At 41.6% G+C, this 24,814-nt stretch overlaps 1 protein-coding gene across 1 annotated transcript in view; it reads right to left on the bottom strand.

Annotated features, from left to right (window-relative positions):
* The window catches only part of inppl1a (inositol polyphosphate phosphatase-like 1a), a 184,714-nt gene that overhangs the window by 4,621 nt on the left and 155,279 nt on the right, over nucleotides 1-24,814 (bottom strand). The window contains exons 17-26 of the mRNA XM_034168192.1: nucleotides 24,465-24,553; nucleotides 24,275-24,356; nucleotides 24,016-24,105; nucleotides 20,346-20,459; nucleotides 19,860-20,036; nucleotides 19,533-19,688; nucleotides 15,329-15,413; nucleotides 15,060-15,146; nucleotides 14,154-14,883; nucleotides 346-479 (exon numbers count right to left, since the gene is read on the bottom strand). Of these exons, the coding sequence (XP_034024083.1) occupies nucleotides 346-479; nucleotides 14,154-14,883; nucleotides 15,060-15,146; nucleotides 15,329-15,413; nucleotides 19,533-19,688; nucleotides 19,860-20,036; nucleotides 20,346-20,459; nucleotides 24,016-24,105; nucleotides 24,275-24,356; nucleotides 24,465-24,553 (1,744 nt within the window). The remainder of the gene's footprint in view (nucleotides 1-345; nucleotides 480-14,153; nucleotides 14,884-15,059; nucleotides 15,147-15,328; nucleotides 15,414-19,532; nucleotides 19,689-19,859; nucleotides 20,037-20,345; nucleotides 20,460-24,015; nucleotides 24,106-24,274; nucleotides 24,357-24,464; nucleotides 24,554-24,814) is intronic.

The following is a 24,814-nucleotide window of genomic DNA, read 5'->3' on the forward strand; positions in this document are numbered from 1 at the left end:
CGCCTCCCGGCTGTCCACCAAACAGAAGCACAAACACTCTGACTCAGACATTCTGTGGCATATGGGGCAGATTTAGCAATCTAGAGGGTAATGTCAGTAACGGTCTCTGGACTCAGTGTCTTAATGAATTCAATTCCCTCTAAAATAATAATAATAATAATTTTTGATGATCTTTTTGATTTTTTACAGTGATTTAAATCAGCTGATTCAAATCATACCAGCCCTGGGTAAGGTTTTACAGCAAAACAGAATCTATTCTTATACTTTATCTCCCTTGTTATATTTTCAGCCTTGAACAGAAGCTATGAAACAGGAGCAGCTGCATGTCTGAGCATGTGCGCGTACCTCAGGAACTCCATGTCATCCCAGCCGTTGTGTAACAGACCCTGCTCATACCTCTCCAATCCCAGTCTCTGCAGCCACTCCCCCACTGAGGACTCCCCCACAGACAAAGAGGAGCTACTGCTGCCCCAAAGCGCCTGCACAGAGGAGATCAAAGGCAAGATCAAATAAAGTAATCTGTGAGTATGCTGTGACAGTCACTGTAGCACTTATCGCCATTTGAGATGTATCCCTTAAGCCCCTTTCACACTGGCACAAATGTAGAGTTGCGTATTGTGGCGTACTGTCGCCGAGTTGAGCAGTTCTGTGCCTACTTTTGTTCTCCCTATGCAGCAGTATGTTGAGGGCTACACACGTAGGATGGAAAAATTAAACGTTTAATTTTTTCTGCGTAGAGCACTGGACACAGAAAATATGCAGTTTTAAGCAGGTCTGCACAGCACAGCGTTACTGCATGTAAGTCAGTGCAATACGGCGCTCCTGTACACATCAAAAAACTGAGTGCGTGCATCCAGAGTGAATCAGCTGGAGAACATGATCACACAGCCCACAGCCCCTCTGTGTGCTCAGAACAGCTGATCTAACTGAAGGACATATGTATGTATGTGCGTGTGCGTGCTCAGAACAGGGAATCAAACCTCAACTCATAAATCCAGAAACACAACACAAACAGCAGGTCTCTCTCTCTGGTCTGATCACACCTGAATAAGCGCTGTAACTGTAAAGTGCAATCACTGCATGTTGGTGCGCTCATCAGATGCCCTGATCGACCAGGTCTGATCAAACCTGAATAAGAGCTGTGACTCTTTAACAGCGCAGTCGCTGCATGTCAGTGCGCTCATCAGACCCCCTGATCGATCAGGTCTGATCAAATCAGCAGAGCTGATCGGAGCAACTGGAGCTTTGAAAGTTTGAAGAGTCACAGCGCTTCATTCACGGCAGCCTTTACCACAGCCAGACTCAGCAGCATCTGTACATAATGAAAATGATCCACCAAGACAATAAATAAAAATAAAATAAATAAAATAATGTTAAATTACTCTGTTCCTGACCTGCACCACACCGTGCAGTAGAGAACAGAGCACACTTCCATAGAGGCAGATGTTAAAGATTTTGTATATATGTTATCACTGTTAAACGTTTGTACATTTGTCTTCTTTCTCATGAGAACGGAGATGTGCTGTTTTGCACTTCACCCTGAAAATGTATGTGTTATTCAACCTTGTTTAGCTTTGTCTTCTTTCTCATGAGAACGGTGTTGTGCTGTTTTGCACTTCACCCTGAGAACGTACGTGTTATTCAACCTTGTTTTAGCTTTGTCTTCTTTCTCATGAGAACGGAGATGTGCTGTTTTGCACCTGTCTTAATGCAATCCTGAGAATTCAATTTTGTTTTAGCACTCTGGGGTCAATCTGAGCTGGGAATGAAGGACTGGATGTACTTATTGTTATAACATAACTTTGTTTTCGCAGCCTCTAACGACTGGGAGCAAGAGAACGTTTTGACTATTGTGATGTGGTGTTTAGTGTGAAGGAGTGTGGAAGACAGGACACTTCAGGCAGATGCAGAACAGCTGATACCTGCAACAGACGAACGAGATGTGCTGACCTGAAGTGTTCTTCCTTACAGCTGCACTTGACGTATGCGTTTATGTTATGGGAAGAAACTTGTCTTGCGTCATTACCCCCACCCTTAGGACAAGTTTCTTGTTTATGTGATGAGGGCGTCTCTTAATAAAAAGAGCGGAAAAGCAGGCCAGACTTTAGTGTAGCCTTGGTGTACAGCCTGGCCGCACTCCGCGCGTAATATTTGATTTTCTGTCTCACTGGTGTTTCTTGACTCTGTTTGTCTTGTTAAAGGTTTTAAAAATGTTTGGAGGAGAAAATACCCAACATTGACTGGGGGCTACGTCCGGGATCTCAACAACACCGGAGGTGTCCGGCGGAGGTCGTCAAGTCCAGACGTAAATCCTTGGCCAAGGTCTGATCGATCGATTGATCGTGTCTGCAATTGTCGACCACCGTTGGCATCGTCTGGTTGACGAGATTTTCCCGAAGACGACAGACAGGAAGTCGAGTCAGTGAGTAAAATTTCTTTGTAAACAGTACTGAGTGAGTGGTGATCAGATCACATAAAACAGTTAAATTCCGCAAGCGATGATACAGAATCGCCTGTTAATGCAAAGCAGTTAAACTCTGTAAGGAGGGTGCGGACTCCTCTGTTTTAATACGCGTACCGGTAGGGGATAAAAGTGATCACATAAAACAGTTAAACTCCGTAAGCGATGATACAGAATCGCCTGTTAATGCAAAGCAGTTAAACTCTGTAAGGAGGGCGGACTCCTCTACGGTTGCGAGGGACGCAAGTAGTTAAATTCCGGAAGGAGGATACGGACTCCTCTGTTTTAATACGTAAAGGAAATCCCGGGTAGAAATACGTGCACTGTAAAAAAGTAGTTAAATTTGGCAGGGACGGCGGAGTCCCCTAAGGCAGGACATTAGTTAAATTTCACGGGAGGGCGAGCTCCCCTGACATAAGAATACGCGTACGATTATTAGGAGTGTTTCTATGTGTAAATAGTGTTTTGTGTAAGTGTAAATAACTGTGTGAAAGTGTAATACTTTGGACAACGTTAGTGACAACCGTGCGTGTGGAAGCAGAGGCAAGTGATTCCGCTTCCTACGGGGAGGTGAAAGGAATCAACCACACGACGGCAAATTAATTGTCACGTCCAAAGAAAGTGTGAAAACTTCAGATTTAGAACACCCTAGGTGTGCCCCCGTCTGAAGTCCAAATTATAACAAGGGATAATAAAAATGGGGGGTAAGACGTCTAAAAATAAGGAAAATTTATCAACTGACGACTGGAAAGTTATGGAGGCAAAAAATCCAAAAGCAACAAAGAAATTGGAGACCTGGATAAATAAACATGACTTTGACGGACGACTGAACCTGATCAGTATACAGAAGCTAAAGAAGGAGTTAGAACGGGAACATAAAGGTGATGAGAAAAAGATGCAGAAAGTAGGGGCAGATTTAGTGGCATTTTGGGAGGAAGAAGCAGAGAACAGACAGAAAGGAGCAGAGAAGCGACGATTAGAGAAAGCAAGGAAAAAGAAAGCTGTAGGTAAGGCAGAAGAAGATGTGATAATTCAGCACAGAGAGCCAGAACAGCCAGAACAACAATCACCGCCGGCTGGATCGTCGGTGACAAAGAGACCTTTATCTCCTCTACCAGAGGATGACGATGTACCGCCACCACAGTATGATTTGGCGGTAAAACCTAAGGTAAAAAGAGAAAAACCAGAAAAACCACAAACACGCAGTCAAGCGAAAGTGCCTACAGCCCCTCCCATGGTGGAACATAGTGATCAGGGAGGTGCCTATCCTATGATAGAAGTACCAAATCCTCGTGCAGGAACAGCAGGGCAGCTACCAACCATGCTCGTTTATCGGACATGGAATGCTGATGATATCAAAGCAGCAGTCGACATGATACCATCGCCACATGTCGATATTGAGGGATTTATGCAGGATATAGAAAACATTAGAACATCTTACCACCTTAATGGACCTGAAGTCCAACAGGTGTGGATGAAAGCATGTGGCCCTAAATGGAGTCAGGTACGCGGAGACTGGAATCCTGCAGATCAACAAGGCGTGCCACTGACACATGATGATCTAGTCTTGAAAACAAGAGTGGAAGCTATGATTACACGTGCAAAAGGAGTGTTAGGACCAAAGATAAATTATACTGAAATTACCAGGACAACTCAGAAAGAAGGAGAGCCATGGACAGAGTTTAGGTGCAGATTTGAGAATGTGTTTAGGGTCCATAGTGGCATATTGCCAGAAACACCTGTGTATGAACAACAATTGAAAAACGCTCTGATCCAACATTCCAATAAGGATATAAAAGCTTGGATACAGAAACATTGGATTGGATTGCCTACAGGCACATTGGAAGACACACATACACACTGCTGTCATGCAGAAGAAGTCTTAAAGCAGAAAAAGACAAGAAACAGCGACAAAGGAGTGTATGTAGCACATGGAGATGACGAAATATATTACCAGCAGGGTAACTTAAGACAGCAGAAGCAGTGCAAACGCCCCAAAAAGCCATGGCAAAATAGACAAGGTGGACAGCCACAACGTCAAGGACCATGGCAACCACAACAGCAGCCCAGACAGGGAGGGCCACCACGTGGTCCCCTGATTTGTTGGAACTGTGGAAGAGAGGGACATATGTATAGAAATTGTCCGAATCCACCTACTGAGGGAGCAGCAGGAGGAATTCCACAACGGAATAATCCTCCTCAGCCACAGTATCCACAATGACTAGAATCCATAATCCATGATTCCACATCATATAGGCAGTCTGATTGCGATATGGATCTGTGTGCCTTGCTGGGAAATCCGGTACCAAAACCAGAAGTGACTTTGTTGGTAAATGGACGACCAGTGACATTCCTTTGTGATACAGGAGCATGTAGAACCACATGTAATGACAACATACCTGTCCATCAATTAAGCAACGAACTCTTTAGGGTTCGCTCTGCAAATGGACAAACATCAGACGTCCCTATCACCAAACCCATAACGTTGACAGATCCATTTGGCCTGACGTGTACTATGTCAGTGTTAAGCATGCCACAATGTCCAGTTAACCTCCTAGGACGAGACGGATTGACTGCATTGGGCTTGTCCATAATTGTGGAACAAGGGAAATTAGTTGTTGAACGCACAGGAGGCGTTAACATGGTAAGAGAAGAAAGCGCTGACCCCACATTCCACTATTACTATACATTTGACATCTCAGAAGAAGATGCTGCAGGATGGGGTAAAGATGTCGTCTTGCAAGCGACAGCCCTACTAAAAAATCCTGAACAACAGATGTCACCACCTGACCTGCATGTCACAATGTGGCATAAAGATCCTCCAGGTCCGGATGGTGACTATGAAACTAAATTGAAAAATGTTTCACCTGTGAAACTGACAATGACCGATTTGATTCATGATGGCAACTCAATAGCCGTCATAACAGTAACAGGCGCCACTGAAGATGTATCAAAATTGAAATTCACAGGTATGCCATTACATATGTCACTTTGTAAGCCATATTTGACAGAATGGCAAGAATTGGGACTGACAGTCATAACAGCTTTGTCAGCCTCTGATTGGAGTAGAGTTGGCCCACGAACGGAGTTCAGTCCATCAACCAAGTTGTATAAAGTGCTAGTTAATGTCTCATTGGTGCTGACAGCTGGAACACACATTGATGCGTCCACTTCACAATCCTGAGTGTTTCAGTTGAGTCCTGAAGAGGATGCTCTTCTCTCTTCAGTACCGTCAGGATTGTGGACAACAGGTCCTTCAGACGTAGGACTGATTAAAAATGCACAACCTGTAGTTATAAGGCCAAAAACAGAATACAGACCATGTGTAAGACAGTATCCATTGAAACCTGATGCAATTGAAGGAATCAGGCCAGTAATAGAGGATTTATTAACAGCAGGAGTAATAGTGCCATGTCCAGATTCACCATGTAACACACCCATATTTCCTGTGAAAAAGGCTCCGCCCTCAGTGGGGTGGAGAATGATTCAAGATCTGCAGGCAGTAAATGCTGCTGTGATTAAAAGAGCACCATGTGTCCCAGATCCACACACCTTGTTAAATTCGCTGAGACCAAATTCTAATAGTTTCTCAGTAATTGACATAAGTAATGCATTTTTCTCTGTGCCAGTACACCCAGATAGTCAATTCTGGTTTGCTTTTACCTTTAAAGGACAACGATATACATTCACCAGATTACCGCAGGGTTACGCAGAGAGTCCAACTATTTATTCTCAAGTCATGTCAGCATGTTTAGCCAATTTCGTTCCACCGGCAGATAGCCAACTATTAGTGTATGTTGATGACATTTTGATTGCCTCTGACACACGAGAAAACTGCATAACTGACACAGTAGCATTATTATGTTTCTTATTTGACAATGGCCACAGAGTGAGTAGAAACAAAGTTCAGTTGTGTAGGGATAAAGTAAAATATTTAGGACATGAGTTATCAGCCACAGGGCGCACGATCCTGTCTGACAGGAAGGAAGCAATTTTGCACGCTCCAAAACCACAAACCAAAAAGCAGATGATGTCATTTCTTGGATTGACAAATTACTGCAGGGCATGGATTCCCTGCTATGCAGAGTTGACTAGTCCACTTTCTGATTTGATGTACAAAGATGATATTTCAATGTCAACCGTGTTGGAATGGAACAAAGATGCTGAGGAAGCCTTTGTAAAAGTAAAACAAACATTAGTGTCATCCACAGTTTTGGCACTACCAGATTATAGTAAACCATTTACTCAAACAGTTGATTGTAAGAATAAGTTCATGACTAGTGTTTTGGTTCAAGTGTATGGCTCAAAATTGAGGCCAGTTGCCTACTACTCATCTAAATTGGATGCAGTAGCAAGTGCTTTACCACCATGCGTACAGGCTGTTGTTGCGGCCTCTATGGCTGTTCAAAGTAGCAGTAATGTTGTTCTATTCCATCAGTTGACATTGAAAGTTCCACATGCAGTCTCTGCACTTTTGTTGCAGACAAACATGAGCCTTTTGTCCCCAGCAAGACATCTTTCGTGCATGTCCTTGCTATTATCACAGCCACACCTTACGATAGAGCGCTGTACAACATTGAATCCCTCCACATTGATACCTTTACCTGAGGATGGTGAGCCGCACAATTGTCTTGATGTAGCAACAGTTTGTACAAAAGCACGCCCAGACCTCCGGGACACACCCATCCCAAACAGTACAATCGTGTATGTGGATGGTTCTTCCACCAAAAATGCTTATGGACAAACACAATCTGGATATGCTGTCGTCACAAATTCAGAAGTATTAGATTCTGCTTCATTGCCATCGTCATTTTCAGCACAAGCAGCTGAATTAGTTGCTTTAACTGCAGCTTGCTATCTGTTTCAAGGTACGGCCGTATCAATTTATACAGACAGCCAGTACGCTTTCAGCACAGTGCATGTGTTTGCAAAACTGTGGGAGGAGCGTGGAATGGTGACATCATCTGGAAAGCCAGTGACTCATGCCACTCTCCTAACTGCCCTACTGCAAGCTGTGAAGTTGCCTCAACAAATTGCTATATGCAAATGTGCGGCTCACACTAAAGGCTCTGACAGTGTTTCAAAAGGAAATGATTTTGCTGACAGAGTAGCAAAAGAGGCAGCAGCAGCTTCTTCTATTTTTTTTATACAGGAAACAACTCCAGATTTGTATATAGGTCGTACACTGCTTGCTGATATGCAACAGCAGGCAACAGACAGAGAAAAACAAATGTGGATAGCTAAAGGCGCTACGTATGCAAATGACTTGTACGTATGACCACAAAAGAAACCCATATTGCCAAAAAATATGTTTAAATGGGCAGCTATTATGAGCCATGGCGTGACGCATGTCTCATCAGGGGGTATGATATCGCAATTGCAATCTATTTTTTGTCTTTATGGGTTCGATGCATATGCAAAACAGCATTGTAGAGCATGCATGATATGTGCAAAACACAACTCACAAGGCAATTTGAGACCCCAAAGAGGTAAATTTCCAACACCACAATATCCCTTTCAAGTGATTCATATGGATTATATACAGCTGAGTAAACATGAAGGGAAGGAATTTTGTTTAGTCATAATTGATGCCTTCTCAAAATGGGTAGAATTGTTCCCTACAAAACATGCAGATTCACTTACAGTGGCTAAAGCATTATGCAAAGACATCATCCCACGATTTGGAATACCAGAAACAGTCTATTCAGATAACGGAGCGCATTTTGTTAATGCAATAGTGCAATACGTAGGAGAAGCACTACAGGTTAATCTCAAAAATCATTGTGCTTATCATCCACAAAGCGCCGGATTAGTGGAAAGGATGAATGGAACAGTAAAAAACAGACTTAGAAAGACAATGGAGGAAACAGGCAGACCATGGACACATTGTGTAGATTTGGTAAAAATGTATATAAACATAACTAGTACCATGGGGTTGACACCGTATGAAACATTGTTTGGCAGAAAATATCGATTGCCATATTATGGACAAATTTGGGATGTACCTGAGGAAGCCAATTTGGCGGATTACATGAGAAAAATGTTAGAAGGACAACGAGGGAGAGTTCCAAACACTGATGATCCCATTTCTCCACAGGAGGACCCTAAAGTGGTACCTGGAGACTGGGTGTTGATAAGAAGCATCAAGAGAAAACACTGGCATTCACCTAAATGGGAAGGGCCCTATCAAGTACTACTCACAACACCCACAGCTTTGAAAATTGGGGAAAGAAGTACATGGATTCATTTAACTCACTGTAAGAAAGTCATTTCTGCAGACACAGACAAACAGTAAGAACAGTAGGACAAGACTAGTAATAGTGTGTGAGCTTGGTGTTAAGATCCAGGTTAGACACGAAAGCTAGCAGAAGACATTAAGAAGCCACTGTTCTGAACATAGGTGTGCTGTAGTGTGCAGAAATGGCGAAAGAAAAAGATAAAAAGAAAGGGGGTTTCTGGACCCCACGGACAGTCCTTGTTATGCTACTTTTCTTTTTTGAATTGGTATTATTATTAAAAGCCATGAGCACGGGACATGATAATAAGGATCACATCCACAGATTGCAGAGACCAAAAAGAAGTAACAAAGACCCCAGTCCGATAATCAATGCCACAGTACATAGCTGTGATGGGAATAATGCATACCGATTTGGTGTACAGGCCTGCATTCCTAGAAATACTTCTGTGATCATCTCTGTACCATATAGTGCTCTTATCCATGGAATGCCGGATGGTGACAGAGGGACTAATTACGGAAATAGTTTCTCATGGTATATGACCAACGATCAACAAGATAGGAGATGGGAAACGTTGGTAGCCGATGAATGGAGTAGATGGACACCAAGATGGGCACAAACCGAGTGGGCTAAGTACCAGAGTCAAAGTCTCAAAATGTATCAAACAGATGATAAGCTGTCTATAGTGGTGAATACCACAGAAAAAGGAACCATATTCCCACCTGATATAGAGGGAGACTGTTGGTTGTTCCTCCTTTGGGTATACAAACAAGGAAAAGATCCGTATTTCCATTTCTTCCTCTGTGAAACAGATAGAGTACAGCAACCAATATTGACCGACTTAAGTACGTCAAAGGGGGTGTCCATACAAGCAAAGGGGGTGCCCATACAAGCAAAGGGGGTGTCTGTACAAGGCACAAAAGACGTGAAGGCAGATGACTGGTTCCTAGTAACTACAGGAATTAGTGGACAAAATAACAATTGGCTTTTAATGGCAGAACAAGCAGGACTAGCAGCAAAGAAGGACTGTGTTGTGTGTATGGGACCCAGACCTATATTACAGGTAATACCGGCAGCATTACCCAAAGACTGTCTACTGACTGCTATGACACAAACATACATTGCGGCAAACAACAAATGTTCTAAGTGGGACAAGATCTATCCAGTGACCAAATTGACTAAGATTAAACCTTTATTCTCAAGCAAAGTTGGGCATGCTAACCATACATGTGTACACTTGACAGGGACAAGTAAGACTTTGGGTAGCTTAAACCACACCGCCTGGTGTAAGAATGTGGTCCATAGTACTCCCACATTCAAACCTGTCGGGAGGAGTGACGTATGGTGGTGGTGTGGGGATAACAGAATCTTTGACAGACTGCCACGAAATGTGTCAGGTTATTGTGCATTAATATCATTATTGTTACCAGTTGAAGCCATACCCATGACCCCTGAAGACGTTACGACATATGCAGCCTCTCTTATTCCTGAAGATTGGCAGAAAGACGTAGCCAGACATAGAGTGAAAAGAGATTGGAAAGGAGTGGGAAATCCAACATATATTGACGCAATAGGAGTCCCCAGGGGAGTGCCTGACGAGTATAAACTGGTTAATCAAATAGCAGCTGGATTCGAATCTTCCATCTGTTGGTGGTGCTCCATTAATAAAAACGTGGACAGAATAAACTACATCCACTACAATGTACAGAAATTAGGAAATTGGACTGAGGAAGGATTTAAGGCTGTCCATTCACAGTTAGAAGCCACGTCCCTTATGGCCTTCCAGAATCGCATTGCTCTGGATATGTTGTTGGCAGAGAAAGGAGGTGTTTGTGCCATGTTCGGAGAACAATGCTGCACATTCATTCCCAACAACACAGCTGCAGACGGCAGTCTCACTCAAGCCATTGACGGGCTGAGAACGTTGAACAGGAAGATGAAAGAGCACAGTGGAGTAAACACCGAAGGCTGGGATTGGTGGCTGGAAGGGATGGGAAAATGGAGGTCTTTGATTTCTTCACTATTAGTGTCTATAGCAGTATTTGCTGCAATTCTAACATTGTGTGGATGTTGTTGTATTCCATGTCTCCGAGGCCTTGTAAATAGAATGATAACCACAGCAATAAGTCCAGGACCAGGAGGGGGTCCAGCATCATATCCACTTCTGGGGACAGATGACGACAAGGAGGACGATGGCTCTCCTGACCTGTACCCAGACCAATGGAAGTATGATGACCCAGACACCGATGATGGTGACAATGATGACATCACCTCTGGGGTGTAAGCCTATAGAGAAAACATACCATGATGAACCTCTTAGTGAAAATCTCAAAAAGAAGTGCTAAGCTGAGTGATGCCTACTGTATGTTTAACAGGCGATAAACAGGAGGGGAATGTTAAAGATTTTGTATATATGTTATCACTGTTAAACGTTTGTACATTTGTCTTCTTTCTCATGAGAACGGAGATGTGCTGTTTTGCACTTCACCCTGAAAATGTATGTGTTATTCAACCTTGTTTAGCTTTGTCTTCTTTCTCATGAGAACGGTGTTGTGCTGTTTTGCACTTCACCCTGAGAACGTACGTGTTATTCAACCTTGTTTTAGCTTTGTCTTCTTTCTCATGAGAACGGAGATGTGCTGTTTTGCACCTGTCTTAATGCAATCCTGAGAATTCAATTTTGTTTTAGCACTCTGGGGTCAATCTGAGCTGGGAATGAAGGACTGGATGTACTTATTGTTATAACATAACTTTGTTTTCGCAGCCTCTAACGACTGGGAGCAAGAGAACGTTTTGACTATTGTGATGTGGTGTTTAGTGTGAAGGAGTGTGGAAGACAGGACACTTCAGGCAGATGCAGAACAGCTGATACCTGCAACAGACGAACGAGATGTGCTGACCTGAAGTGTTCTTCCTTACAGCTGCACTTGACGTATGCGTTTATGTTATGGGAAGAAACTTGTCTTGCGTCATTACCCCCACCCTTAGGACAAGTTTCTTGTTTATGTGATGAGGGCGTCTCTTAATAAAAAGAGCGGAAAAGCAGGCCAGACTTTAGTGTAGCCTTGGTGTACAGCCTGGCCGCACTCCGCGCGTAATATTTGATTTTCTGTCTCACTGGTGTTTCTTGACTCTGTTTGTCTTGTTAAAGGTTTTAAAAATGTTTGGAGGAGAAAATACCCAACAGCAGAAAAAAGCAGCTTTGGCTACATGCGTGACAGTATGTAACTGTAAAAACCTCATGATACAGTCCACTGTTTTCCAAGTGCAGTGATGTGTTCTGCACAGCCGGCAGGAGTGAACTGGTAAAGAGCTGAATTGGTTTTAAATAGTGGCAAGGGCTACACGCGACTGTACGCACACATTAAAAAGCAAACACACACAGCTGCAAGCAAATCTACGAACGCAACCAACACAGAAAAAGGCAGAGTGTGCGTGCATTTTGGGAGTACTTAAATGAAACACAATGCCGCAATACGCAGCTCTACGTTTGCACCAGTGTGAAAGGGGCTTTAGATAAAAAAGATTTAACAAGGAGTAGGTCAAAGTCAGAGTCAAAGTAAGATAAAAATGTTCTCTGGTAAGAATTTACAGATCAGCTTACAGACTGCATACACCTTGGTTAAAACTGTTCAAACTTGTTTTTCCTCAAGTGCACATATCATGCATGTCATGTAATTTATGTCTACTTTATTTCCACATAAAATTATATTTATAAAAAACAGCTACAAGTTATTTATTTCAACAGTTTAGAAACAGCAAAATGATGGCATCTTTAAATAGCTTGAAAGATTCCAGAAATTGACGCAATTACTTGTAAGGTTTTTGAATGATGAGTTGGCATAATTCAGATCTAACTGGGGAACCTTTACCTGTATTTAAGGTCCTACCTGAAGAAGAGCCAGGAACATTTTGCATTTAAGTCCAGACAACCAACCTAAAGAATTGAGTCAACAGTTCTGGAGCACAATTATTGATCTCCCCAAGCTAGGTTCCTCCTGAGAAGCCATCCTTAAAAGATTAACGTTACCACAAACAACTGTACAATCTTCTTCTTTCACCCCATCCTTTGCATCTTCTGTTACATGCCTTCTTTCACTACATCACTAAACCTGTTTGGTTGCCTTCTTCACCTCCCGCTTGGCGGCTCCATCCTCACTATGCTTCACCCAATACAGCTCGTGTCCCTCCTCTGCAAATGGCCAAACCATCTCAATCTCGCCTGTCTCCCTTTTCCTCCAAAAAAAAATCCTACCTAAGGGGGTCCCCTCTGACATATCTGCATATTGCTTAATCTTAAAGATAAGTACTATTACACTTATTCTACTCTGCAGGCATTGTCTCACTTTGCACTAAATTATTTGGTTAAAACTTGCTCTGCCACGTCTCCCCTGGTATATGTGCCAGTTGCCTTTCCACTCTTCATCCTCTTCACAGCCGTTACTTACTAATTCATCACACTTCCCTAATTACTCACTGCACATCATCTAACCCTATCTCTCTCATTTTCTTTGGTGATCAGCTCCTCTAAATACTCTTTCCACCTTCTCAGCACATTCTCATAGCCTTAGTAGAGAAGCTTGAATCTTCAACTGGACTGGGTTGCTTGACACAAGGACGTTTCGCTTCAAATTGCAGAAGCTTCCTCAGCTAAAATTCTTGCTCTGGTAGTCTGATTTCTGTCTGACCCTTGGTCCTCGCATCAAGCAACCCAGACAGAAGTCAGACAGAAGTCAGAGCAAGAATTTTAGCTGAGGAGGCTGCTGCGATTTGAAGCGAAACGTCCTCGCATCAAGCAACCCAGTCTAGTCGAATAGTCAAGCTTCTCTACTATGGAAACCACCTGGACAACTGAGAGCCTTGCATCCTTTTCTAGCCTAGCCCACTGCAAGTCTTTCCAGCTCGGTCCCTGCGTGTGTCCAAATCATACAAGTCCTTTTCTCTTGTCTGATTGTTCAACTTCACATACAACTCGGTATATACCTTTTCCTTAACTACGGAGACTACATCAAGTGAGGAGGCACAAATCAACACTGAAGAATGAACCAATGTTTGTACCAAAGGTCCAAAAGAAAATTCAGATCACAACTAAGGAACCGATGAAGGAGTTGGACATACCAGACAGAAATGTGACATCATTCACCTTCAATCACATGACATAAAAGGCTGGCATTCAAGGATGACATCATAACTCAAAAATCAACATGTTCAAGTTCTGTGTATTTAACCAGCACAAAGGCTGAGCCATATTAATGGCAGTTTTGGATTAATGGCTACCTTGTTGGTTGACTGCCTGGTTCATCTGAGTATGAAGTAAACACAGATTCACTTAATGTAGCATTCATCATAGCATTAATTAACATATCCCAAATCAGACTGTAATGTCCAGCAGTTAGCTTCACACAGGATCAGCTTAATGTTTAAAGTGGAAATGTGTATTTAAATAGAATGCTCACCTCCTCAGGGAGGTCCTCTGCAATACTCTCTGTGATGGTATTTCTGGGTGGGAAAGTGCGGCAAGCATCTAGACCTAAACCCATCACCTGGCTCCTTAGGGGGGGCGGCGCAGATGGTGCACGGGGTGGCTGTGAGGTAAACTCGCTTTCGCTCAATGTCTTGGCCATTTGGAGAACGGAACACGACTGGTCATCCAATGCTCCTGCTCCAACTCCCCCCTGCCTAAAACCCTCAGCGAGGGCCAATGAGGTACTGGGAGCGGCAGCTGGAATCCTGACCTCCGCCATATCTGGGTAAAGGGGCCGGGGTTTGGGGAAGGGGGCCTCGGCAACCATCTCCAGGGCTTCCTTAGGGAGAGGTGGTGGGGGAAAGTCAGGAGGGGGTCGATTCAGTGTGCTTCCGACTGTTATTCCCGCTCCTCCCCCCTGTGCACCTGTCACACAAGTGCCACCATCATCCTCTGAGGAGCCCTCCTCACTAATGGCACGGACTGCGTGCCTTCGTGGGTGTGCAGGTCCTGATGCCACAGTTGGGAGTTTAGTTCGTGGCCCCGCTGAGGAGGCAGGAGCTTTAGATGTCTGGGGATTGATAGATGGAGGCGATGGGAGGAGCTCATGTGAGATGGCAGCTGCTGATTGGTTTGGAACACCCTCCAGGATGTAGTAGGCAGGATTATTGTAGCTGTTCTTGCCAACAGATGTCTCGCCATCAGAGGAATCCTGCTTGGACCTTCATAGTGCACATACAGACACAGAATCTTGCTTATTTATGTTTGTTAAAGACTAAAATGATCTGATGACATCAAATGTGTGTGAGCGTGTGCTTCACTTGATTGGGGAGGGGCAAGTGGGAGCAACTGTTGGTGTGTGTGTGTGTGTGTGTGCATAGGAGTGGTGAGACTGTACCTCACAGCACTTTCCTCCTTGCTGCTCTTTTCGCCCTCCTCACTGAGCTTTCCCAGCTCTGCTAGCGGTTTACGAGCAACCGATGGCCTACAAGGACACAATGAGACTGAGGTTGACACAAGCAATATTCAGCCTGAAGTACAAAGTTAAAACCTAAAATCAATGATGCCAATCCACACTCATTCATTAAATTATTCTGTGTCTGAAATATAATGCACTTCAGGTTTCTGTCGTCACAGCTCAAACAACACACTACAATGTGTACTAACTTGACATATTCATGTCCAGCTCTGCAAACAACTGCCGATTTCCCTTTTGGTCCACTGGCCTCATCTTTATCCACACTGATCCATTCTGAAATAAAACGATTTAAAATGTTAGAGAGACATTTAAACAAGATGTTAAACTGTAGTTTGCTAGACCAATTCTTAACTTCTCTCAGCTGCTTCATTTACACTTTCATTCATCTCTGTGTGATGAAATTAGTTGTCAATAAATACAGGCTTTAACATTTCATATCCCTAACACTCCTAAAATGGTCTGTCTGTACGTTTCACAAAAATAAAACAATTTATTAACTCTGGCCATTCAAATTACATAAACCATGAAGGTAAACTCGTTGCCTTGACTAGTCCTATAACACTATGTAACACAATTTTTGTTCATGGCTTCTAAGTGTTATATTTCAACTGCTTATGGCTAAAGCCTATGGAAAAATTGGACTACATTCAGCACAAACTTTGATTTTATTTTTTGTAATGTTCTAGAAAGTTCTAAAAGTTTCTTGAAATTTCTAGATAATTCTGGAAACTTCTAGAAAATTCTGGGCAGTTCTAGCAGTTCAAGAATATTCTAGAAGACTACTCAGTAGTAGTGAAGGCGAATTGAGAATATTCTTGAAAACAGACAAATTTCAAAATATCATTGTCCTGATCACAGAAGCAAAGTTTCTGTGGAATAACAGCTATTTTCTATTTATTTAAGGCATAACAGGTTAGGAAAACACACTGTGTACCCAGGAACAAAACAAAAATACAAATTTGTTACATAGTGTAATCCATCGATCAATGATAAGCCAGAGCAGTGGGAACAGAATCAGTATTTCCTGATGTGTGAAGTGAGTTTGCCACGTTCTGTCCATGTTGGAAGAAAAATGGATGCCAAACACATCAACAGTGCTGAGCCAATAAATGAAAATTAATAATTAAATAAAAATAATTACAACTGAATTAAAATAACTACATTTTGGGATTTCGATCAGCATTTCATAACATGATTCTTAGAAGATACTTTAAACAAATATTTGTCAAAATCCACATTATTATGTCTGGATCATTTCCTAAATGTTCCACCGTATCATTTACCACAGATGATTTTGAAGGTTTTGCTCTCCATTACCCCTTATGGCTCAACCTCTCACCTCCCAGCAGTGGGGTGAGGCGTATCAGCATCTTGTTGAGTACAATTACAAATTCCCATCCGAGACTGATCATTTCCATTTAGAAATAATAATAAAAAGATTCTTTAACAGTGATGTGCAATAACATACAAAAAATGCTCAGAAAAACAAAAACGGTCACTAAACAGTGTGCTTTTATCTCAAAGGGAAAATAAATCAACAAGACCATACTCTTTACAGTTTCCGAATGACTGATTCAACTAAACTCCAAGGGAATGACCTTGAAAGGACCTTACAGTGCATCCGAAAAGTATTCACAGTGCTTCACTTTTTCCACATTTTATGTTACAGCCTTATTCCATAATGTAGTAAAAACCTTTTCCTCCCCCTCAAAATTCTACTGACAACACGCTATAATGACAACATGAAAAAGTTTTAATCAAAATTTTTGCAAATTTATTCACAATAAAAAAAACTAAGAAATCACATGTACATAAGTATTTGCACCCTTTGCTCAATACTTTGTTGATGCACCTTTGGCAGCAATTACAGCCTCAAGTCTTGAATATGATGCCACAAGCTTGGTGCACCTATCTTTGGGGAGTTTTGTCCATTCCTCTTTGTAGCAACCCTCAAGCTCCATCAGGTTGGATGGGGAGCGTCGGTGCACAGCCATTTTCAAATCTCTCCAGAGATGTTCAGTCGGATTCAGGTCTGGGCTCTGGCTGGGCCACTCAAGGACATTCACAGAGTTGTCCTGAAGCCACTACTTTGATATTTTGGCTGTGTGCTGAGGGTCATTGAACTGCTGAAAGATGAACCGTCACCCCAGTCTGAGGTCAAGAGCGCTCTGGAGCAGGTTTTCATCCAGGATGTCTCTGTACACTGCTGCATTCATCTTTCCCTCAATCCTGACTAGTCTCCCAGTTCCTGCAACTGAAAAACATCCACAAAGCCTGATGCTGCCACCACCATGCTTCACTGTAGGGATGGTGCCTGATTTCTTCCAAAGATGATGCCTGCCATTCACGTCCGATCTTTGTCTCATCAAAACAGAGAATTTTGTTTCTCATGATCTCAGAGTCCTTCAGCTGCCTTTTGGCAAACTCCAGGTGGGCTGCCATGCGCCTTTTACTAAGGAGTGGCTTCTGTCTGGCCACTCCACCATACAGGCCTGATTGGTGGATTGCTGCAAATGGATGTCCTTCTGGAAGGAGTTCTGACAGATTGCCCATTGGGTTCTTGGTCACTTCCCTAACTAAGGCCCTACGCCCCAAATCACTCAGTTTAGATGGGCAGCCAACACTAGGAAGAGTCCTGGTGGATCCAAACTTCTTCAGTTTACAGATGATGGAGGCCACTGTGCTCATTGGGACCATCAAAGCAGCAGAAATGTTTCTGTACCCTTCCCAAGACTTGTGCCTCAAGATGATCCTGTCTTGGAGGTCTACAGACAATTTTACTGACTTCACACTTGGGTGGTGCTCTGACATGCATTGTCAACTGTGAGACCTTATATGTAGACAGGTGTGTGCCTTTCTAAATCATGTACAATCAACTGAATGTACCCCAAGTGGACTCTAATTAAGCAATTAAGCAGATCAGTGGAAACAGGATGCACCTGAGCTCAATTTTGAGCTTCATGGCAAAAGCTGTGAATACTGATGTACATGTGATTTCTTAATTTTATGTTTTTATTTTTAATAAATTTGTAAAAATCTAAAAAAAACAAAAAAAAACAAACATTTTTTCACATTGTTATTATGGGGCATTGTGTGTAGAATTTTGAGAGAAAAAAAATATTTAATCCATTCTGGAATAAGACTGCAACATAAAATATGGATCCTCTGACTTATCTAAAGCCACCTGGCTGTAAAAATGATGATTTAACTGATTTATATTAAAAGTAATGGGTGTCAAGTATCACAAATCCCATGGTTCAGACTGAATCACAGTTTATAGTCAATAATTGGATCAGAAAAAAGAAAGAAAGGGGAGAGAAATATCACTTTGCTTTCACTTTTTAAATAATAAAAATAAGAAACATTTGCTCGCAGTCCAGATGTACACAGAGAGTATGGCATTTCTTTTGGTTAAATTAAGTTATTTACACAGGAGTATCCAAACTTTCCCACACACTAACTTGCACTTCAATAGCTACCGCTAACCGTTGCAGTTGTCAGGCTGAATGGTACCTTTCAGTGATGTAACGGACGCCCCCCTCTACCCCAAAATGTTTGACACACATAGGAAACAGATTAATTTCAAAGCTTACAAAATAATGTGAAATACAGATTTATCATGGTGGTCATGGTGAGTTGGTTTAAAAGTAACAACTTGATCTAAAGTTACAGTGAAATTCAAATAGTTGTAAGCGGAGAAAAAAGGAGCTGCACGTTCAAGTGAACGGAACAGATAGACTGCACCACTTTCTGCTTCACTCCGAGCAGCTTGGGGCGAGATGCATGTTGGGTTCTAAGTGTACAAATGTGTTGAATATTTTTATTCAATCTTTTTTCAACACTTATTTATTTATTTATTCAATCTGAAATATCAGGAGTCGAGAATGGAACGTGTGCAGTGACATCAGATCAGTGAGTGTGCACCGTGTCTTGACTTGACTTCCTGTGCTGCAGGCTGGAGTAACGAGAAGCCCACTGAGCTCTGGAATAAAATACTTTAAATTTATTAATGACCTTTCTGAATGGATTAAAGCTGTTAATGAATTTTTTTTGTGAATGATTTTTTTTTTTTTTGTGGGAGATGGAGATATTTAAATAATGAAAAAATAAAACAGAAAAAAATTACAGGTCAAGATTCTTGGGAATAATAACAATAATGTAATGTAATTCAGTCAAGTATAACATTCATTCTTATTTCTGTTCTGAAAAGACAGAAGCTATCTACAGAAGCATAGAAATTTAAAGTTTTCTCAGAAACCAATCTCCTGAAGTCTCCCTTTCAAACACCTTTGGGATTTACTGTGGCTATAGAGCACAATTTTTCATTCCGACGTCTACTTCCTTGTGTAATGAAACCCCTGACTAGATTTATCCACACACACTGTCCATTACCGTAGAGCCTCTCCCTGGTTCCCATCCTTTCAGAAGGAACTCTGACCCTCATGGACCCCCTGATGTTCCCCGTCTCCTCGCCACGATGAGACAGATAAGTGTGGAACTGCTGTGCTGTGCTGCCAATCATTGACTTCAGAGCCAAAACACACTCGCCTGGAGGGAAAAACAAACAAACATGACTGTTTTGGACTCAAACAAAACCAAATATCTGTCAGCCTGGTTACTGGTTGAACCAAACTATTAAGGAAGAACTGACACACAAGAACATTGAAGTGCTGCACTGTAACTGTGCAGATAGAGCGCAAACAGACAATCCATTTTTACCGTAAGACTCATATCCATCTAATGATTTGACTGTTAGCAGCAGGTGCTGGTCCTGCAGGTACTCGATCTCAGAGAGCAGAGGTTTGAGCGTTGTTAGCTGTTTGCTGGACCAGCCCACCCGTAGGAAGTTGACATTGTCACTGCTCTGACTGTCATTCTCATAACTCTTCTTAAACTCTACAGATGAGAAACAGAAACCAAAGGGCAGAGCAAGTGGAGAGATGACGGGGAAGAGAGATGGGAATGAGAGAGGGATGAAGAGGATGGATGTTATTCTATGGTTTTGCATCTAAAAGCACAAATTGGGCAGAGGGGGTGGGTTGGTGGGTGCAGCACAGGTAAAAAAAAAACAGAAACATATACTGACTGCCTGGGGAAAGGAGATGGGGAGATACAAAAATACAAAAAGAAGACAAAAAAAAAAAATCCACAGTGTGCCAGAATTTCTGTCAACTTAAGGAACATCAAAGCTGAGGCTCATCTCACCTTCCAGACACGTGGAGTAGAATTCTATGAAGAATTTGGTTCTGCTCGCTGTCTTCACAATGGCCTCGATGCTCTCAAATTCAATATAGGCCTGCTCCGAAGACTTCGGCAGCCCTACAGAGAAAGAGGCATGTCGGAGACAGGGGTGGAGAACAGAGGCAAAAAGTGGTGGAAAGAATGAAAGAAAGAGAAGAATCATGTGGGTTTGTAGCGCAGAATGAAACCCCAATTCACTGCACTTAGAACAAAGGAAAACCTAAACACAACACACAGTTATAAAGTGGATATAAATACATCTGATGTCATAACAATAAAGTTAAACAATAAAACGTAAGTAAATTAGATAAAAAAAAAAAAAAATATATATATATATATATATATATATATATATATATATATATATATATATATATATATATATATATATATATATATATATATATAATTACTGAATATTAATTATTTTTTCTATGAAGAGAAACTGTCACCTCAGAGGAAAAACAAATTCATTCATACCAGGAAGTACCCATGGGAATTAGATTTTGGAAAAACATGCAAAAACTGCTGTTCCAAAGGTACAAGCACATAGGAATTCAATATTTGTACTCAAAAAGGCAGTGTTTTGGTATATGAAAGATTCTGAAACAAAATATACCAGTGGTTTAGAGTTACACTGTCTCATGGTGTTAAAGTGTCTGATGAGCTCTCTGAGGCTCAGATTAAAGTTACTGTATGCTAGTTTACATTTACACTCAGTCTCACGGTGTTAAAGTGTCTGATCGGGTCTCTGAGGGTCAAATTAAAGATACTGTACGTTAGTTTACTGGCTCTCTGAGGGTCAAATTAAAGATACTGTAAGTTAGTTTACATTTACACTCTGTCTCACGGTGTTAAAGTGTCTGATCGGCTCTCTGAGGGTCAAATTAAAGATACTGTACGTTTGTTTACATTTACAGTCTGTCTCACGGTGTTAAAGTGTGTGATCGGCTCTCTGAGGGTCAAATTAAAGATACTGTACGTTAGTTTATTGGCTCTCTGAGGGTCAAATTAAAGATACTCTACATTAGTTTACATTTACACTATGTCTCACGGTGTTAAAGTGTCTGATCAGCTCTCCGAGGGTCAAATTAAAGATACTGTATGTTAACTTACATTTACACTCTGTCTCACAGTGTTAAAGTGTCTGATCGGCTCTCTGAGGGTCAAATTAAAGATACTGTACGTTTGTTTACATTTACAGTCTGTCTCACGGTGTTAAAGTGTGTGATCGGCTCTCCGAGGGTCAAATTAAAGATACTGTATGTTAACTTACATTTACACTCTGTCTCATGGTGTTAAAGTGTCTGATCAGCTGTGTGAGGGTCAAATTAAAGCTACTGCGTTTAGATTTTTGAACATAGCAGCAAACGCTACATCCGTCCAATATCAATTTGTTTTTAACATTTATGACTATATAACAACAAATAACAGTTATAACAAAATGAAATAAGAAGGGTGCATCATATTTAAATTAAATTGTCTCAAGCTGTGGCTCTTACAATAGATAAAAACATTACAAATTTTGAATTATGTATTTTATTTTATTCTGCTTTGCTTTAACAAATTTCCAGCCAATTCTGAACTTGAAAATAGAATAATTATATCCAACACATTTCATTTCAAAAGACCTGCATCTCTACAGCGCTGTGGATTAAACAAGAAAACCGAATGTCTAATTGTATCTGACGGGAAGCCTTACGGATTTAAAATATTGAGGAAAAACACCACAAACCGTCAGTCATTCAACAAATGTGTTTTGTCAGATAACGATAACACTTTATTTGAGATGTGTGAAACACAATGTATATTGACTGAAATGGTAATCAGAAATAATCTGTTTTTTCTCAAAAGACTAAAATGTCTTGACTGAAACAAGACAAAAATACATTAAGTTCTCTTTGGACTAAAACAAGACTGAAATTAGCAGACTTAGTCAACTAAAACATGACTAAGTAAAAATATGTTCATGACTAAAACCAATATCACACATACGTGGACAGAATTGCGTCATAAAGACACATCCAGCCACATTCAGGAAGTACTGAGGTACGGCCTGAAGACCAACGGATGGCAGTCTGTGAGCATCTACATATTTGGTCCCATTCGCTCGGCTGCACCAAGTGTGTTGCACATGTTCAAAACACTCTTGGCGCCATCGAGATGGAATGCACATCTGACGGCGGCCTATATGCAGTTTTTGCATCATGTGATCGCAGTCTACATATTCTGACGGCATCAAAACATTATCTGAAACAATTTGATCGTGCTTGATTGAGCTTTGAGATCGATCTGTCACAGCAAAACCTGCCGGCATGTTGTGCCACGGATGTCGACCTCCACCAGACTCCGGCCAGGGAGGGCAAAGGAAATGTTGATATGTAATAACATGTATGTGACACTCTGCATACATCAGAGGCTTGGAGCAGCGCCTTGTAACGCAGCTGAATGGGATGTTGCTGCTGTAATGTAGGTATTATTACATGTTCACCTCCTACGTCTGTAGCAGGTATGACGTGGAAATGTTTACCCAGCTCATGACAACATAAACACACACAACTCACCTCTGGTACGGCCCCAGGGGCATTCCACAGCACAGCGCAGACAGCTGGTGAAGTCCCTTTCACCCGGCTGCGCTGTGCGCTGGCAACAACGTTCAGCTAATAAATGCATAATCAACCTCTGGCATAAATAAATCCCATGTGAAGCAGCGAAGAAAAAGTTCACTGGCTGTGCCTAAAGAATGTTGTGCACATGTGGGAAGTTGGCGTACTGCCAGCACAGTTCAGCTGCAGTTGTGGAGTCCAGTCGGACGAATAAAATCTAGCAATGCAAATATATACTGATCAAACACCTAAAGTGATTTTTCACCGCACTGTACACAGGCAGGAGATCACTGACAGCTGTCTGCCTTTTTGTGCACTCTCTGGATGGACAGCTCCTGTTGCCTCCTGCGTGCGCACACGGAGTGGCTGGTACAGCCATAACGAACACACATATACGCAGCTGAACGAACATTTCGGCCACACACTTGCACACTGCTTTGATCACCAGTTCTACGCACACAGGCACACGTGCGTTGTGGCTCATTTAGCCATTATGAACACACGTGCACAGCTGAGTGACCATTTCATCTGGAGGCTTTAATATGACTAAAAGTAAAAAGGACATTTGACAAAAGATTAAGACTGAATTACAAAACAGGTGACAAATTATACACTACTTTATTAATATAATTTCCTAAATAAAGAAGAAAATAGAAAAAAAGCAAACAATTATGTTTCAAACCTATGTATTCTGTTATTATTTCAAAGAAATAACTGTGAAATAGTTGACAAATTTTGATCATATTAGGAATGTCATATTATGAATCCCCTATTTAAATTCTTTTTATGACTTAAATCTCAAAAATTTGAAAGGCTGTAGAGCTTTAAGTATTTTCCAGTACTACTGGAAAAAACCTGTAAGTCACAACCTCATAGTAATTGCAGCCATACTTGACATCCAGCATGCTTTGCAGTTGTTCTACCTGTGAGATTAAAGACGTTTGAGCATGATGACCTTCCAGAGACTGGACATGTAAAGGTGTTCTGCAAACGTTACAACAGTCAGATGGAAGATGTGAACACTGTACCTTTCTTGGAAACAAACTGGGAGGTCACCCCCACCTCAAACGTAGCAAAAATAGGGGAATGGTCACTGGTCACAATATCATCTGTACAGCCTGAAAAACAAAAACGACATCCATTCAAATCCTGTTGTTGATAAATCACCTCACCATAAGCTATTGGGCCTAATCACTATTAGAGGGGAAATATTATTCCTAGATTCTCAAACTTGACTTTGACTTCTGTTATGGTGAGTTGAAACGGGGACACACTGAATGGTCTCACCATAGGAGTTACAGACAATGTGCGTTTCTGGATATGACTTCCACAGGATCCTATCGCACCAAGATGGAACATTAGTACGCATCTGGGCCAAAAAGGAGAGGACACGAAATAATAGAATCAGGAAAAACAAAAATAAATACACAAATAAATAATGCAATATCTGTGTGTATGTTTCATGTCATAAACTTACCCCAGTGGCCTTCTGCTTCTGCCAAACATATGTGTCCCTTGAACCTCGTTCGTAACGGTAAGTGGGTGGGAAAGAGATTTCTTCCTCCGCTGCAAACATGCAGATAGATCCCCAAATTGCACCAAAATACCAACAAGTCACATTTGACAATATGAAAACTGACAAGCAAATACTTCAATACTTCATTATCAGCAAACAGCAAAGCGTTAAAGTGATGTTAAAGCTGGGGTTGTTTTTCAGAGTTGACTCATCTGTGTAAAAGTGCAATTTAACTCTAAGAGAAATGAGAAAAATCAGTTGTCACGATTTTCATCAGTGGTTCAATAATAAACCTGTGCCTTTTGTCTGTG

The sequence above is a fragment of the Thalassophryne amazonica genome, chromosome 4, assembly GCF_902500255.1.
Source record: "Thalassophryne amazonica chromosome 4, fThaAma1.1, whole genome shotgun sequence".
Classification (NCBI taxonomy): Eukaryota; Metazoa; Chordata; class Actinopteri; order Batrachoidiformes; family Batrachoididae; genus Thalassophryne; species Thalassophryne amazonica.